At 44.5% G+C, this 13,655-nt stretch overlaps 1 protein-coding gene across 1 annotated transcript in view; it reads left to right on the forward strand.

Annotated features, from left to right (window-relative positions):
* LOC146175095 (venom metalloproteinase BumaMPs1-like) overlaps positions 1-13,248 on the forward strand; it is a 192,608-nt gene extending 179,360 nt beyond the window's left edge. Inside the window, exons 10-13 of the mRNA XM_084584531.1 lie at positions 6,773-6,934; positions 8,245-8,383; positions 8,514-8,657; positions 12,942-13,248. Of these exons, the coding sequence (XP_084440657.1) occupies positions 6,773-6,934; positions 8,245-8,383; positions 8,514-8,657; positions 12,942-13,055 (559 nt within the window). The 3' untranslated portion in view covers positions 13,056-13,248. The remainder of the gene's footprint in view (positions 1-6,772; positions 6,935-8,244; positions 8,384-8,513; positions 8,658-12,941) is intronic.
* The last annotated feature ends 407 nt before the right edge of the window (positions 13,249-13,655 follow it).

Raw genomic sequence — 13,655 nt, forward strand, 5'->3', positions numbered from 1 at the left:
CTGACTGCTGCTACGGCTAGTAGTAAAGCCACCTAAACGAACACTCGGGGTTACTGTTCTGTTTTCAAATACAAAAAGTCGTGGCCTCGCGACTCTAGGTAGTGCGCGGGAGTCGTCGCCATGGCCAGAAGCACATTAACCGTTTTTTACGAAAAACATCTTCACTATAAAGGGGCAAAATGTACAGTTGCCTATGGAAGATGAACTGGGACTTCAGTTTCACTTTACTATATCAGGTTTTACTATAGCGGGGTTCTGTATTTTGTACTCAATCGTATAGAGCACCCAGACTTCAAATATGTGTTTGAATAAGTGTTGAGAAGGTGAGTTTAGATCTTATGGTGATATATGCTTGTCTTCTGTGCAGATGTCATTTGTAACACCCACGGGCCAATCTGCTCAACAAACTGTTCCTGAATGGTTGTTTCCTGCGGGGTGCCCAGCTTACTACCTGGGCCATGCGCTTCCCCCGCCCCCTCAACCTCATCACTTGATCCATTGACCCTTCACTGCCAACTATCATGCTCAACACAGTCCACTGCCATTTTCCATCAATGGTGGACACTGCCCTGGAATGCACCCATGCTCAGCCTCCTTTTCCTGCAACATCTCTCGCACTGCAAGGCTATAGTGCATTAACCCTGCTCAACATGTCCAGCCCCTACCATCATGAGCAATGCACACTGCACCCCATCACCTCTACCTGCACCACCTGGTCATGTGCTGCTTAGTGCCCTGTTTCCAATTACACCTACTAGCCTCTCCCATTATAGCTCTGTACCGAATGCCTCCTGCACTGCATATTGGCCCTCTGATGTCTTTGTGGCATGTACATGTATATGAGCTCTCAATAAAATGTTTTCGGAAAATATTTTCCTTGCTTCATTTAATTGCATGGTTTTTATGGCTCCTTAGTGAGATGACATGCAAGGTGGTATTGGGAAATCACTTCATAAGAAAGCCAAAATTGTCAGAGTGACAGGTAAGCAAATGGCAGCAGTAAGGGCAAGGGTGAAATAAGTGCATGGCTAAAGGTGGCTTAACAGTGGTAGTGCCAGTGCCACGTGTGCCGATGAATACTTGTTGCATGCCAATAAATACCAATATGTGATACTAGCAGCACGGCCGGTTTATTGCCAATGCAAAATGTGCCAATGAATACTCGTGGCATGCCAATACGTGACACTAGGGGCACGGCCAGCTGATAGCCTATGTTGGAAGTGCCAAGACAGGCGCAATGTTGGCGTATAAGCCGGACCAATATATAAAAATGTAGTAATTTCTCAAAAAACCAGTGTTACGCCAATGTTGGTACCAATTTTTGTCGACGTTGGGCCGGGGTTGGTGCGATGTTGGTGTGCTGCCTGGGACCCAGTACTAAATAATAGATAAATAGTTACTAACGAGTACTAACTAATTACTAATAAGTACTTAGCCATGACTGACTAGTCATGGGTAATAACAGAGATGACTCTGACTACGACTTCCACCCATGGGCTTGTCTAATACTTGAAACTGATGTCATAATGACGTTACATCCGGTCATGACATCACAACTGGTCGTGATGCCACCGGGCAATTCATAAATACACGAAGTTAATTCCTACGGCGCCGATTCAGGTGAGCCTGCATCGCCTTTCATATACCTTCTCCTCGAACGCCGCACCACACAGCTTATTGAAGCAGGCGTAGTACAGCAGGACTCACAAGGGATTAAATTGGTTTAGAGGGAATAAATGCGCAGTATTGTTCGCAATTCTCCGCGGGCAGCTGACCGAGCAGTAAGAAAAAGGATGAGGGTGGGAGTGAAAGAAGAAACAAAGAGGGAGAGGTGTCCTAGTCGAGGGCTACCGACGACCGCGCTTTAAAGGCTTTCGCCTCATCGCACTTTGCTGTCCAAGTGCCTCCTAGTAATTTTTCTTCATTAACCCTTATCCCTAACTGCCCCGCAGGGGTGGTGCAGTGGTAGGGCCCTCGGCTACTGTGACCAAGGATGCGGGATCGAAAGCCGGCATCGATGATCGCTTTTCGGTGGAAGCAAAAAGCTATGCGCCTGTTTACTGCGTGATTTCAGTGGACATTAAAGAACCCCAGGTGGTCTCAATTTCTTACGCCATCGACAACGGCGTCTCTCATAGACATCTTTGCTTTGGGACGTTAAACACAACAAACCAAACCTTATCGCTAGTTGCTCCCATTCGAACTTTCTGAATACTTTTTTCTAAGCAAGCTGTGAATAGCACTGGGGAGATTGGGTCCCCTTGCCGAACACTGTTCTTTATGGAAATTGTGTTACAATCTTTAAGCAGAAATATGGCTGCTGCGCCACCACTATAGATACCTTCCAATACTTTCACATATGGCTCCTCTACACCCTGGTTTTTCAATCCCTGCCTGCCTGCTATTACTTTTACTGAGTTCAATGCTTTTTCATAATAAATAAATGAGGTATGAGGGCTGCTTATATTCTGAGCATTTTTGTACTACCTTGTTTATGGTATTAATGCGATCGATAGTTGAGTATCTTTTCAGAAATACAGCTTGGTGTAATAGACGGTGCCAGAACCATAGAAGGATGCAAACATTATTCTCACTCACAAGAAAGGGGACTCTAAGGACCTTACAAAGTGACAGACCAATTAGCTTACTGTCTATTACGTATAAAGTATTTACTAAGGTAATCACTAATAGAATCAGGACAACCTTAGACTACAATCAAGCAAAGGATCAAGCAATATTTCGGGAACGGTACTCTACTATCGATCATATCCATACCTTCAATCAGGTGATAGAAAAATGCTCGGAATATAATCAGCCCTTAACATAGCAATCATTGATTACGAAAAAGCATTTAACTCAGTTGGAATCTCGGCGGTGATGTAGGAAATGCGAAATCAGGGGGTAGACGAGCCGTACGTGAAAGTGCTGGAAGATATATACAGTGCTGCACAGTAACCATAGTTCTGCATGAAGAAACAAAATTCCCACAAAGAAAGGTGTTAGGCAAGGAGACACAATCTCCCCAGTACTATTCACAGCTTGCTTAGAGGAGGTATTCAGAGGCTTAGAATGGGACCCGTTAGGGATAAGGGTAGATGCAGAATCCCTCAGTAATCTGCGATTTGCTGATGACATTGCCTGCTGAGCAACTCGAGGGATGAACTGCAAATAATGATTGCTGACCTATAAAGGAAAAGTAGAAAAGTAGGCTTGAAAATCAATATGCAGAAGACTAAGGTAATGTTGAACAGCCTCGGGAAGGAACAGCAGTTTACATTAGGTAGCGATGTAATGGAAGTAGTAGGCTAATATGTCTACTTAGGACAGGTAGTAACCGCAGATCCGGACCATGAAAAGGAAATAACAAGAAGAATAAGATTGGGATGGAGCGCATTTGGCAAGTACTCGCAGATTAGGACTAGCAGCTTACCGGTATCGCCCAAGAGGAAAGTATTCAACAGTTGCATCCTACCTGTACTCACCAATAGCGCTGAAACGTGGAGGCTAACCAAGAGAGTTCTACTTAAGTTGAGGACAACCCAGAGGGCGATGGAACAAAAAATGGTAGGGGTAACATTAAGAGATAGGAAGCGTGTACAGTGCGTCAGAGAAATAACTCAAGTTACCGACATTCTAGTGGAAATTAAGAAGAAATGGACATGGGCAGGACATGTAGTGAGTGCGAAGAGAGGATAACCGATGGTCACTGAGGGTAACAAACTGGATTCCAAGGGAAGGAAAGCGTAGCAGGGGGCGGCAGAAAGTGAGGTGGGCGGATGAGGTTAAGAAGTTCGCAGGGGTCAAGTGGATGCAGCTAGCACAGAACCGGGTTAATTGGGGAAATATAGGAGATGCCTTCGGCCTACAGTGGGTATAGTGAGGCTGAGGATGATGATCTGAACATTAGTTTTCAGAATGTCCTCATCATGAAAGTGACGATCGCACACTATTAAGGGGTCTGAAAAGTTATCTACATGTCGAATAGCCCTATTCGATGCGGCTAGAAGAGTTTCGCGCTTAGAGCGGAGAAGAAATGCTGATCTGCTCTTGCCCGTTCGATAGGCACTCTTGCAGCCAGTCACGCAGCATGCCGGCATGGCTACACTGTGCGTATAATATTCCGCGAAAATAACAAAATCATCACACAAAAGTGACAACATTAATTCCCACCAGACCGTCGCGGTCACAATGACTATAAGACTGCGTCGACTACGTTACTCGTGGTTTTGAGCCTCCTTGGATTGCTGCAGCTAGAGCCTGCTGCGAGTGCAGCGCCATAGACTCGCGTTTGTGGTACTGTCCCGCGCATCCCACCGCAGTTTGAAAACTGAACTAGTCTTCTAAAATCGAGCGACGGCGCCGGGCACCCCATTGTCATCAAAATTCGATACGCCACTTTTATGGGCTTTCTTCCTGCAGCCGCGTCAAATCCCAAGGCTGCTTACAATGGTCGGATCTCGGACGTCGGCAAAATCTCTGAACAGTCCAAAATTATGTGGTTGATCATTTCTGCCGGCGCTCCACAAATGGCACAAATTGTGTCGGGATGGGTCATGAAGCGCGCCCGTCACACTCAATTCCACAGCAGGCTTCCGCCAGCAGGCTAATATACAAGGAGTTGTCGTATATTCTTTCCCCGCAGATGACCTCATTGTTTGCCCTTATGCGTCCAGGTTAGGCTTTGCCTTAGCTTCTGTACGCAATTCGTCCGTCTCCGCCATTCGCACTCATTCTCGAACTTTCGCACAAGTAGCGCTCGGATGATACGCAGCAGCAGCAATGGACGCTGGCGGAGCACTGAAACGGCGGCGCAGATTTGCTGACCGTCGGATCCACCTCGTCGACACCCCCGCCAAGATGGTGTAGAACAGAGTCTGATGGGTTAAGGCCACATTTGGGCAGAGGGAGAAGCCGGTCCCTATAGCTCAGCTTCGCAGCGTCGTTACTGTGGTAATGATGCTGCCAAAAAGTGCGGATACAGGTTAAGTTCGACAGGCAACTATGGCGGATAGATTCCGATACGTCATCAGAAAACTGCCTTTCTCATAAGGTCTGCTCAAGCCGAGCGCTGGGAGAATGAAGTAGGAGAGGGGATCCAAGCTGAGACGCGCTGTTCTTTTTTTTTTTGTGTCATTAGGAATTTTATAAGCTGAATTACTCTCGTTTCCGAGCGCCCATAGTTTTAAATCATTTTGCAGTCGCGTCGGCGATTAGCGGCCTGACGAACGTCATTGGTGCCACTTTAACGTTACCCCTGTAAGGAAGAAGATAATTCAGCGCCCACGCAAACGACGACGAAGACGGCTGAGTTCCTGGCCGATCAGCTGGCGCGCACACTCGAAACTCGGACTGTCTTGTTCGGACGAGATTTTGCCTCACTCTACGATCGTCGTGGGTCACCGGTCGCCGTCTCCAGTCCTCCGGATAACCTCTAATAAACCCCTCTTCATTTGGTGGGAAGTGCCGGGATAATACTCTTACACGATCACCGTGAAGCTCCTATATACGATACTTGTGGCGACAAACGAGGTAGGCCAAGCCAGCGGAAGCCCCTTCGCAGTCCATCGCATGCTCCGGTGCCATTCGGCAGCGAGACGCCGCAGTTTTCAGCGGGCAGGGCAACCAGGACGTTGCAGATTGGCTGGCCTCGTACGAGAGAGTGAATCGCCATAACAACTGGGATATCCCAAGTTGGCATGTCGGCCTCATGATTTCGGTACCATAGGTTAGCAACGTCACTAAGGTAGAAGATGACGTTGTTGATCTTCATGCGGTCATTGAGTCATTCAGGTACTGGCAGCTTATCATGTGCGGCAGCCGGCTAAACTTTGGCGCAATGTTCACAGCAACAACGATTTGAATTCTATTGATGGATTCAGCTTGCGTGTATATAGTGCTGTAACACCGGCTTTTCACGTAGCTCACAAAATGCAAACGTTTATATGAGAAAGACAACAATGACGCTACCTATAGAGGAGGGAGCAAATTTATCATGCTCAGGATAACGATGTAGAGAAAATTCATGGCGAGGATACGAAGTTAATGTCAGAGGTTCAGCGATAAGTTTATAACAATTAGTGGCCCTCTCAGGTATTGGGTTATGATGAATATATCATGAGCAACGTCAACAAGATCCTTGTCACCACCACATTCCCACTACATTATGAGACAGATTCCGTACGTAATTACGTCAGGACATTTGTTTATTGCATACCTTCTCCCGATATGAAGAATGAAAACGACGAATGCCGATCAGTAACATGCAACACTGAATGCTTAGGTTTTAACGACCCGACCACATAAAAAGAGCGCTGGCCTATTTCAGAAGCCTGCAAAACTAAGTGTTTACTTTGGTGTGCTTTAGAAACCCACTGGCAGGGCGATGCTTCATCTTGAACCATTCTTCGAATCGAGTTTCATAGCAAGTACAACGAAACATAAGATGGGAGGTAGTAATGTTTCAACAATAAAATATCTCGTATCCTTCAGTGTCCTGTATTGCTAACAAAACGTGGTGGTCTGTTTGTTCTTCTACTAAATGTTTGTTTCAAGTTGCACTAGAGGCAGCAGGGGCTAAATCGCTAATTTAATGAGACTATTAAGCTTGGAGCCTGTCCAGAAGGCTTATGTTATTGCAGTAATATTCACAGCTGTAGGACATTCTACTTATTGAAGGAGTGCTTGCTTTCCCGAGCCGCGGCTTCGCAAATATTATAGCTGACTTTAGAGCTCGTTTCTCTAGGCCTACTTGTTTTCGCTGTCTCTATTGCAGCTTGGGTGCGGAGCATGACGGAGACGGACCAATGACCTCAGGGCATCCAGGTGCCCTGGATTGCCCATGGGATGATGGATATGTCATGAGCTACGTCAACAAGGGGCCAAGTCACCACCACTTCTCGCGCTGCAGTCTGAGACAGATTCAGTACGTCATCAGGTAAGAGCAGTAGCACAGTGCTCTATCGCTCCTTCCGATTTGAAGGAATAAAATGTTTTCTGAAGAAAAATGATAGTTGACAATATACACTGGGTGCAAACATATGAAATCCAGAAGGAGAAATGGTCACGCGCAGAGAATGTAGTCCGAATAGAGGATAACCGATAACCGGCAAGGGTGACATATTGCATTCCAGGGAAGAAAAGCGTAGCAGGGGGTGCCAGGAAATTTGGCGGGCGGATCAGACTTAGACGTTCGCCGCTGTGAAGTAGATACAGCTAGCACAAGAACGGGTTAGAGTAATATGGGAGCGGCCTTCATCCTGGGATGGGCATAATCAGATTTATGACGATAATAATGATGACGACAAACTATCAGAATTGTATCATAAACGATATCATATATTACATCACCTATAATTCTCTATCCAGAACGGTTGCGTCATAACTTGGCCTGTTCCTTACCATTACGTGCTTGAAACGCAAGGGTGTTTGAGGCCTGTGGCGGCGGGTAATTGTTTGTCACAGGGATACTCTTTTCATACCACGTCAAACTGAAAATTATAACGATACAAGCGTTTGGGTATAGAGGTTATATTCCGTTAAAATGTTAAAATGTAAATCAAATTCCTTATCACTATAATTCAAAACAAACTAGACGAACAGTTTTCCCTGCACAAGCAGAAATAAGAGTTTGATGCATTGAAGCGAAAAAGCCTTTTAAGTACAGCACGTTTAAAAAGTTCGTGCAGTAACTTCGAGGCGATGTTGCAGAGCTGCGCGTTTAGGTTAGCTGTGTGCAAATAAAAATATTCTTTCTACACAAGCACTAAACTCTTCAGGCCTCATTTATTTATTTGACCATATTTTTTATAAAATTCTTTTTATGCACTAAGGCAATAAACATCGCATAAAATAACACATGCAGCGTTGACCTACAAAACACGCGCTCTAAATTTTTATCAAGCACATATGATACTTTGCTGGATTTTCAGCGCGAAACACCCAATGCAATTAAATAAAAATTGCGTTTTTATCTTGAGTACATCATAGCTGGGAGTCATCATGACGGCAACTTTTCGGAAGCAAAGACGTTCGTATGCTGCCGTTTCTGTGAATGTCTAAATATCCCTGGCGAGGAAACGCTTTTGGTTTAAGAGAATTTCGCTGCACGGGGCATTTTACGGCGACCTTCTGCGTTGTATACCTTAAAGTTGTTAATTCGCACCGGTCTTCTATAGTGAGCCTGCGCTTGAGTGGAACGGCACTGACATTCCCCAAAATTCTCGCTTTCTATGACTTCTATCGCAGCCGCGTGGGAGAAACATGCTGGGCGACTACGAGGAGCGGATACGTCGTGATAGACCAATACCCAGGGCCAGTCGTTCCATTCGTCGCGATCTGCAAAGGAGATGCTGCGGATAAGGACTCTACTATCGAAAACATCACAGTAAAAACACTCCATTTTTATTAGATTGTAAAATATTTTGCTGACATTTGCTCGAGAGTAGCTTGTAATAATGAATAGTCTGCTTTAAGGCTTCTTCCAAATTTGCTCTGGTGTTATTCCTGCCTTGCAGGTCAGTGCAACAACGTGCAAGTTGTGGTGTCTATATTCAAGGCCCTACCAGTGGAACACTGGACGGGGCTTCAGTATCACACGGAAGCATTACTACCACCGCGAATTCGAAGCGCTCGATTACACTAGTTGCGGAGCAGCCAAGGTAAATATCAGGATACCTTTGCACGTGCAGTTACAGACATATTGTTCCATGGCACGCTTAAGCGGCCACACATTTGTCATATCTTCAACAAGAAGGAAAGAAGCCAACAGTCGGCGAGGCCAAGGAAAGCGTTGGGGATGGTACTTTTATGTCTTTTTTTTTAATGTTTGCTTAGATAATCACAGAAATTAGTAATGTAATCTGTTTAGGGGAAAGATAATTAAACACAAAGTAGCAGAAAAAACAACGTGCCGATGGTGGGAACCGAACCCACGACCTCCGAATATCGCGTCCAGTGCTCTTCCAACTGAGCTACATCGGCCGCTGTCCCCCCTGCTACTTTCTTGGGTATTTATGTTGTCTGTATACGAACCTTGAGAGTGTTCACCAGCGCCACCCTCAGCCATAGCGGCGGACGTAGAACGTCCTTTGTTACCGCCAGCGTCACGTAGAACGTGATCAAGAGCGAGGGCGAAAGCTGTGCTAGAACCCTCTTACGCTACCTATGGCTTCAAGACTGCCAGAACCGAGACCCCCGTAAGCTACAAGCAGATCAATTAAGGGGAAATGAGGGTGCTCGTTATAATACATGAAGGAAAGAAGCCAACAGTCGGCGAGGCCAAGGAAAGCATTGGGGATGGTACTTTTATGTCTTTTTTTTTAATGTTTGCTTAGATAATCACAGAAATTAGTAATGTAATCTGTTTAGGGGAAAGATGATTAAACACAAAGTAGCAGAAAAAACAACGTGGTGAACACTCTCAAGGTTCGTATACAGACAACATAAATACCCAAGAAAGTAGCAGGGGGGACAGCAGCCGACGTAGCTCAGTTGGAAGAGCACCGGACGCAATATTCGGAGGTCGTGGGTTCGGTTCCCACCATCGGCACGTTGTTTTTTCTGCTACTTTGTGTTTAATGATCTTTCCCCTAAACAGATTACATTACTAATTTCTGTGATTATCTAAGCAAACATTAAAAAAAAAGACATAAAAGTACCATCCCCAACGCTTTGCTTGGCCTCGCCGACTGTTGGCTTCTTTCCTTCATGTATTATAACGAGCACCCTCATTTCCCCTTAATATATCTTCAACAAGTGATATAGGTGACTGTATTTTTACACATGCCAACACGTTTCACTTGAGCTCTTTCTCACAAACCAAACAAGCTCTCTTTGTTTTGTGGAAACCCGGGAGAACATTTCAGATGTCTCTGTTTGCTCCGTTATATTGTTCTGCCCCTGAATGCATTTACGTATTTTCATTAGTTGTCGGGCACTCGTAATTGCCACGTGTCTCTGCCCATACCACCGATTTTTTTTTTTTTTTTTTACGTCAGAATGTATTCACACACGTGTGATGAGGTAAGCAATTACTCCGTTTCATTTGCAATGTGCACGTGATGTATTTAATAAAATTTCATGCTCGAATTATTTAGTAAACGTTGTGATTTTTATCTTCGAGTGACACATGTTAGTAGCACTAAGTAGAGCAGTATTACTAAATTACCTGCTGACAATGAAAACTCGCTGGAGTTCAGAAGCAGAAACCATGTTACCCGAGCTGTAGAAAGCCAGCGCTCCGGATTTATTGCGATTAACTCACGTGTATGCCTTTCAGAGCATATAGTTCCAAGATGTGCACTATACAATAATTATTCTGAGGGGCAAGAAATCAGTGGTCTTCGAAAAGAATCACATGCTGGAGCTATCTGATCCAAATGTTTGACATTGGTTGGTTAATAATGAAGGAGAGCTTTAATGATGGCTGTTTGAAACCGCATTAGTTTAGTGTTCTTTGGTAAATGGCGTGATGTTTCTAATAAATATATTTGCACAAAATGTCTGTATATTCGGCGAGCTACGCGAAAGTAATATAGCGCACGTCCGCAAAAACACTGAAGCCTAAAAATAAGAAATACTGTTTTTTTTTTTTTTTCAAGAGGCTCAATTGTTAAGATATTAAGTTTTCCACCCAAGTTACTCAAGTTTAACGCAACAACATTATGCACAAAGCATTAGGCACTGACGTATCAACGCCTTTGGATACATGTATACGTTTCGCGCTCGCAAACACTGTCGCCGGTTTCGCCACCTACTCAGCCCTATATATTTCTAGAATGTTGTTTCTCATCTCTAACAAACTAACTTCGTTTTCCTGCTGTTGCCTTGAGAAAAAAAGAGTCGAAAATTCCGTTCTTGTTTCGTAGGTGACAGCTTCAATATTCTAAAAAACAAATCGTCTCAAAAATGATAAGCCTGCCAGCTCTGCGCAGGTAGCCAATAGGAGGGAATAAGAACTGCAAGGCTTTTAGCAGGTCGCATGCAGCCGAACTTCTGAAAAAGCTGTTCACGAAAACTTCCTGAACAACTTGCATGAGTGTACAAGTTTCTGTCGTTCATGACATTAAATAGAATTCTTCAAATTGGTATATTACAGGACATGTTCTAAGGATTATTTATACCTCTGACCAAGCAAAAGATGTTTGTTTTTAGGACAAGACTTCCCCTTTATATAAAATGTGTTAAACGGCATCCCAACTACGGCTATGCGAACGTTGTGGACGCCATCTTTTATAGCACTTTTTTTTGTCGAAGTGGAGGCCACAAGCAGAGCAAAATGCTCCAAAGCTCTTTATCCATTCTTGATTTAGTTTGCGTCTACTCTGGAGTGAAGCGTCACTTGGTTGCTTAGAAAATCTACTTTTGGCAGCGAATGTCCGTGGGTCCAAACAACTTCTTCAGCCTTTTACAAAAAGCGTCGCATGTCTCCACATTTAGGAGCCGGCATAGGCCGACGCAATACACACGTGTAAAGCTCAATATCAAGTTTAGCCTTTCAGCGTGTAGAAGCACTGTGCTGTAATTTCGCAGCGGGAAACTCGATCTGTACGGCTGCGTCGTATGATCTGTTAGAAGTGCAGCTTGGCAGCTCGGACGCTGGTGTGCTGAGTGAGGCGAAACAAACAGCTCCCAAGCGGCACAAGCTGCATCACTGGGATAAATAAGGCATGTGTGGAGAAACCTGACAGGGGCTACGGACCATCGATGCAAGTGTACCACACCTAGATGAAACAAATAAGTGCTCAACACAATATAGGTTTTGCTTTGATCTCCCTGGCTTGAGTACTCAGGCCTCAACCCCGGAGGCTATCAATCCACCTAATCGGCAATCCGAGCGACCCTGCTCGGCTGAGGACTGAAAGGTCGCACCAGCGGTGTCACAGGATTCAAAAGGATGAATGTAATCTATCAATTGTGATACGGAAAGGCACCGCTAACTGGAACCGCAGATGTCCGAAGCTTCCTGTACAATAGCACGTGCAAAGCCGCTATCTTATTCTTATTTTGAGCTATGTATAACCTAGAGGCAAAGCTTTCTCTTTTCTATGTCCGTTCGATTTGCACTCTTCCGCTAGCGATATTGGCCTGGGAGCGGGGGTTTCGGTAAGCCTTACTTAATGCAACTTCGCTGATTTTGGAGCCGTCGCAGCTCGTTTGCTTTTTAAAAGGTACTTGTCGACGAAATCAAAGCAGTACCTGTAAGAAATGAAGAAGATAAATGCGGTATTTGAAAATACATTGTCATTTTGTATGCATCAGGTTATGGCACTGGGAGTTGTGTTCTGTATTACCGATTTCAGCGTCAGCATTGCGAATAAAAACGGGTGAGCAGCCTGTTCTACGTGCTATGGCGGGTGGCTACCTCTAGTCAGGAGCCGCATGAAAAGGCTGATTTGGCCACGACTGCGAACCACAGTGGGAAGTCCGTTTGAGGTAGGAATATGCGATTAGAAATGAGCCTCCTAGATGCTTTGATAGCGAACCAGACACGTTACTCTAGAAGACGGAGTCAAGTTCGGACGGCATGCTCAGACAAGAGGAACGAATTAAATTGCATGCTAACTTTAAGCTCTAGCAGAGCCTCAAAGGGCCCCATCAATTTTAGGCGCTGCTGGGAAGTTTCCAATTTTCTTTGATATCGAGCACAGTAAATGGTGATCTACGAATCTTTCTTAGAATCGCTTATCTTCTCTCATCAATTTTTGCCAACAACTGAACGTAGTCTGACAGCCGCAAATTTCTAACTGGCGTAAAATGCTTCATTGACAAATCCGAGCCCAAAATGTCATCGTTGGTTTACAATAATCATTTTCATTACGTAAAAGGTACTGTGGAAGAAACTAGTAACCATTGGTATTTAATCCTGTTGTTACAAAAGAACCTCAGCTGATATTTCGTGCTCAACATTGGTATTTGACAAATTTGTATTTTTATTTTTCAAGGTTTGTGTCCAAGGTCGATGCATAAAAAAAGAAAGCAAGAATCCTGATACACGAAGAACAGGGGAACAGAAGCTTCCCACAAAACCGGGCAGCCAAACTAACAACCAGGAGTAGCTGTCTATGTTTTTCTCCCGGTGCCATTTCGACACCAATAGCGTCACCAGAACCTCACATACTACAAAACTGCGCTGCCTGCCACTATTGCATCGCGGGACAATTTCATGATGCCGGGAAAACGATAGAGAATTGGACTAGGCTCTGAAATAAAATCGCTATTTAATGTTTCTTGTGCCTTACCAACATTTATAGATACCTACACCTTTTCAAAAGATCATATTAACTTTACGTTATAAAGAACGACATACTTACGTTCTAGAATCTTAAAAGTAGCGTCGTAACGATGTAAATAACTCGATCGCTTTCCAAAGGTAATGTGTACTCGTTAAAGGATAAAATGTTTTCTATGCTGCTTTTTTTTCTCTTTTAGCTTCCTTCCTCTCTCTTTAATTTCACTTGCTTTTTCATTTCCTTCGCTTTCCTGCACCCCGTTTTTACGCTCTAGAGGAGCTTGTGTCAGCTGCTGTACGTGCTGTATTCGAAGCGGTAAAATTTTAGCGGAGCACCTCAAAATGGACAGACAAGGCTAACCTGTTTCAATCATGCGTCTTCTTATTTTCTTCGTTTTTAGCACGGCGTTTAGCCAGGGGTGTATTT

Source organism: Amblyomma maculatum, chromosome 11 (genome assembly GCF_055883805.1).
Source record: "Amblyomma maculatum isolate TAMU_Amacu chromosome 11, ASM5588380v1, whole genome shotgun sequence".
In the NCBI taxonomy this organism is placed as follows: domain Eukaryota; kingdom Metazoa; phylum Arthropoda; class Arachnida; order Ixodida; family Ixodidae; genus Amblyomma; species Amblyomma maculatum.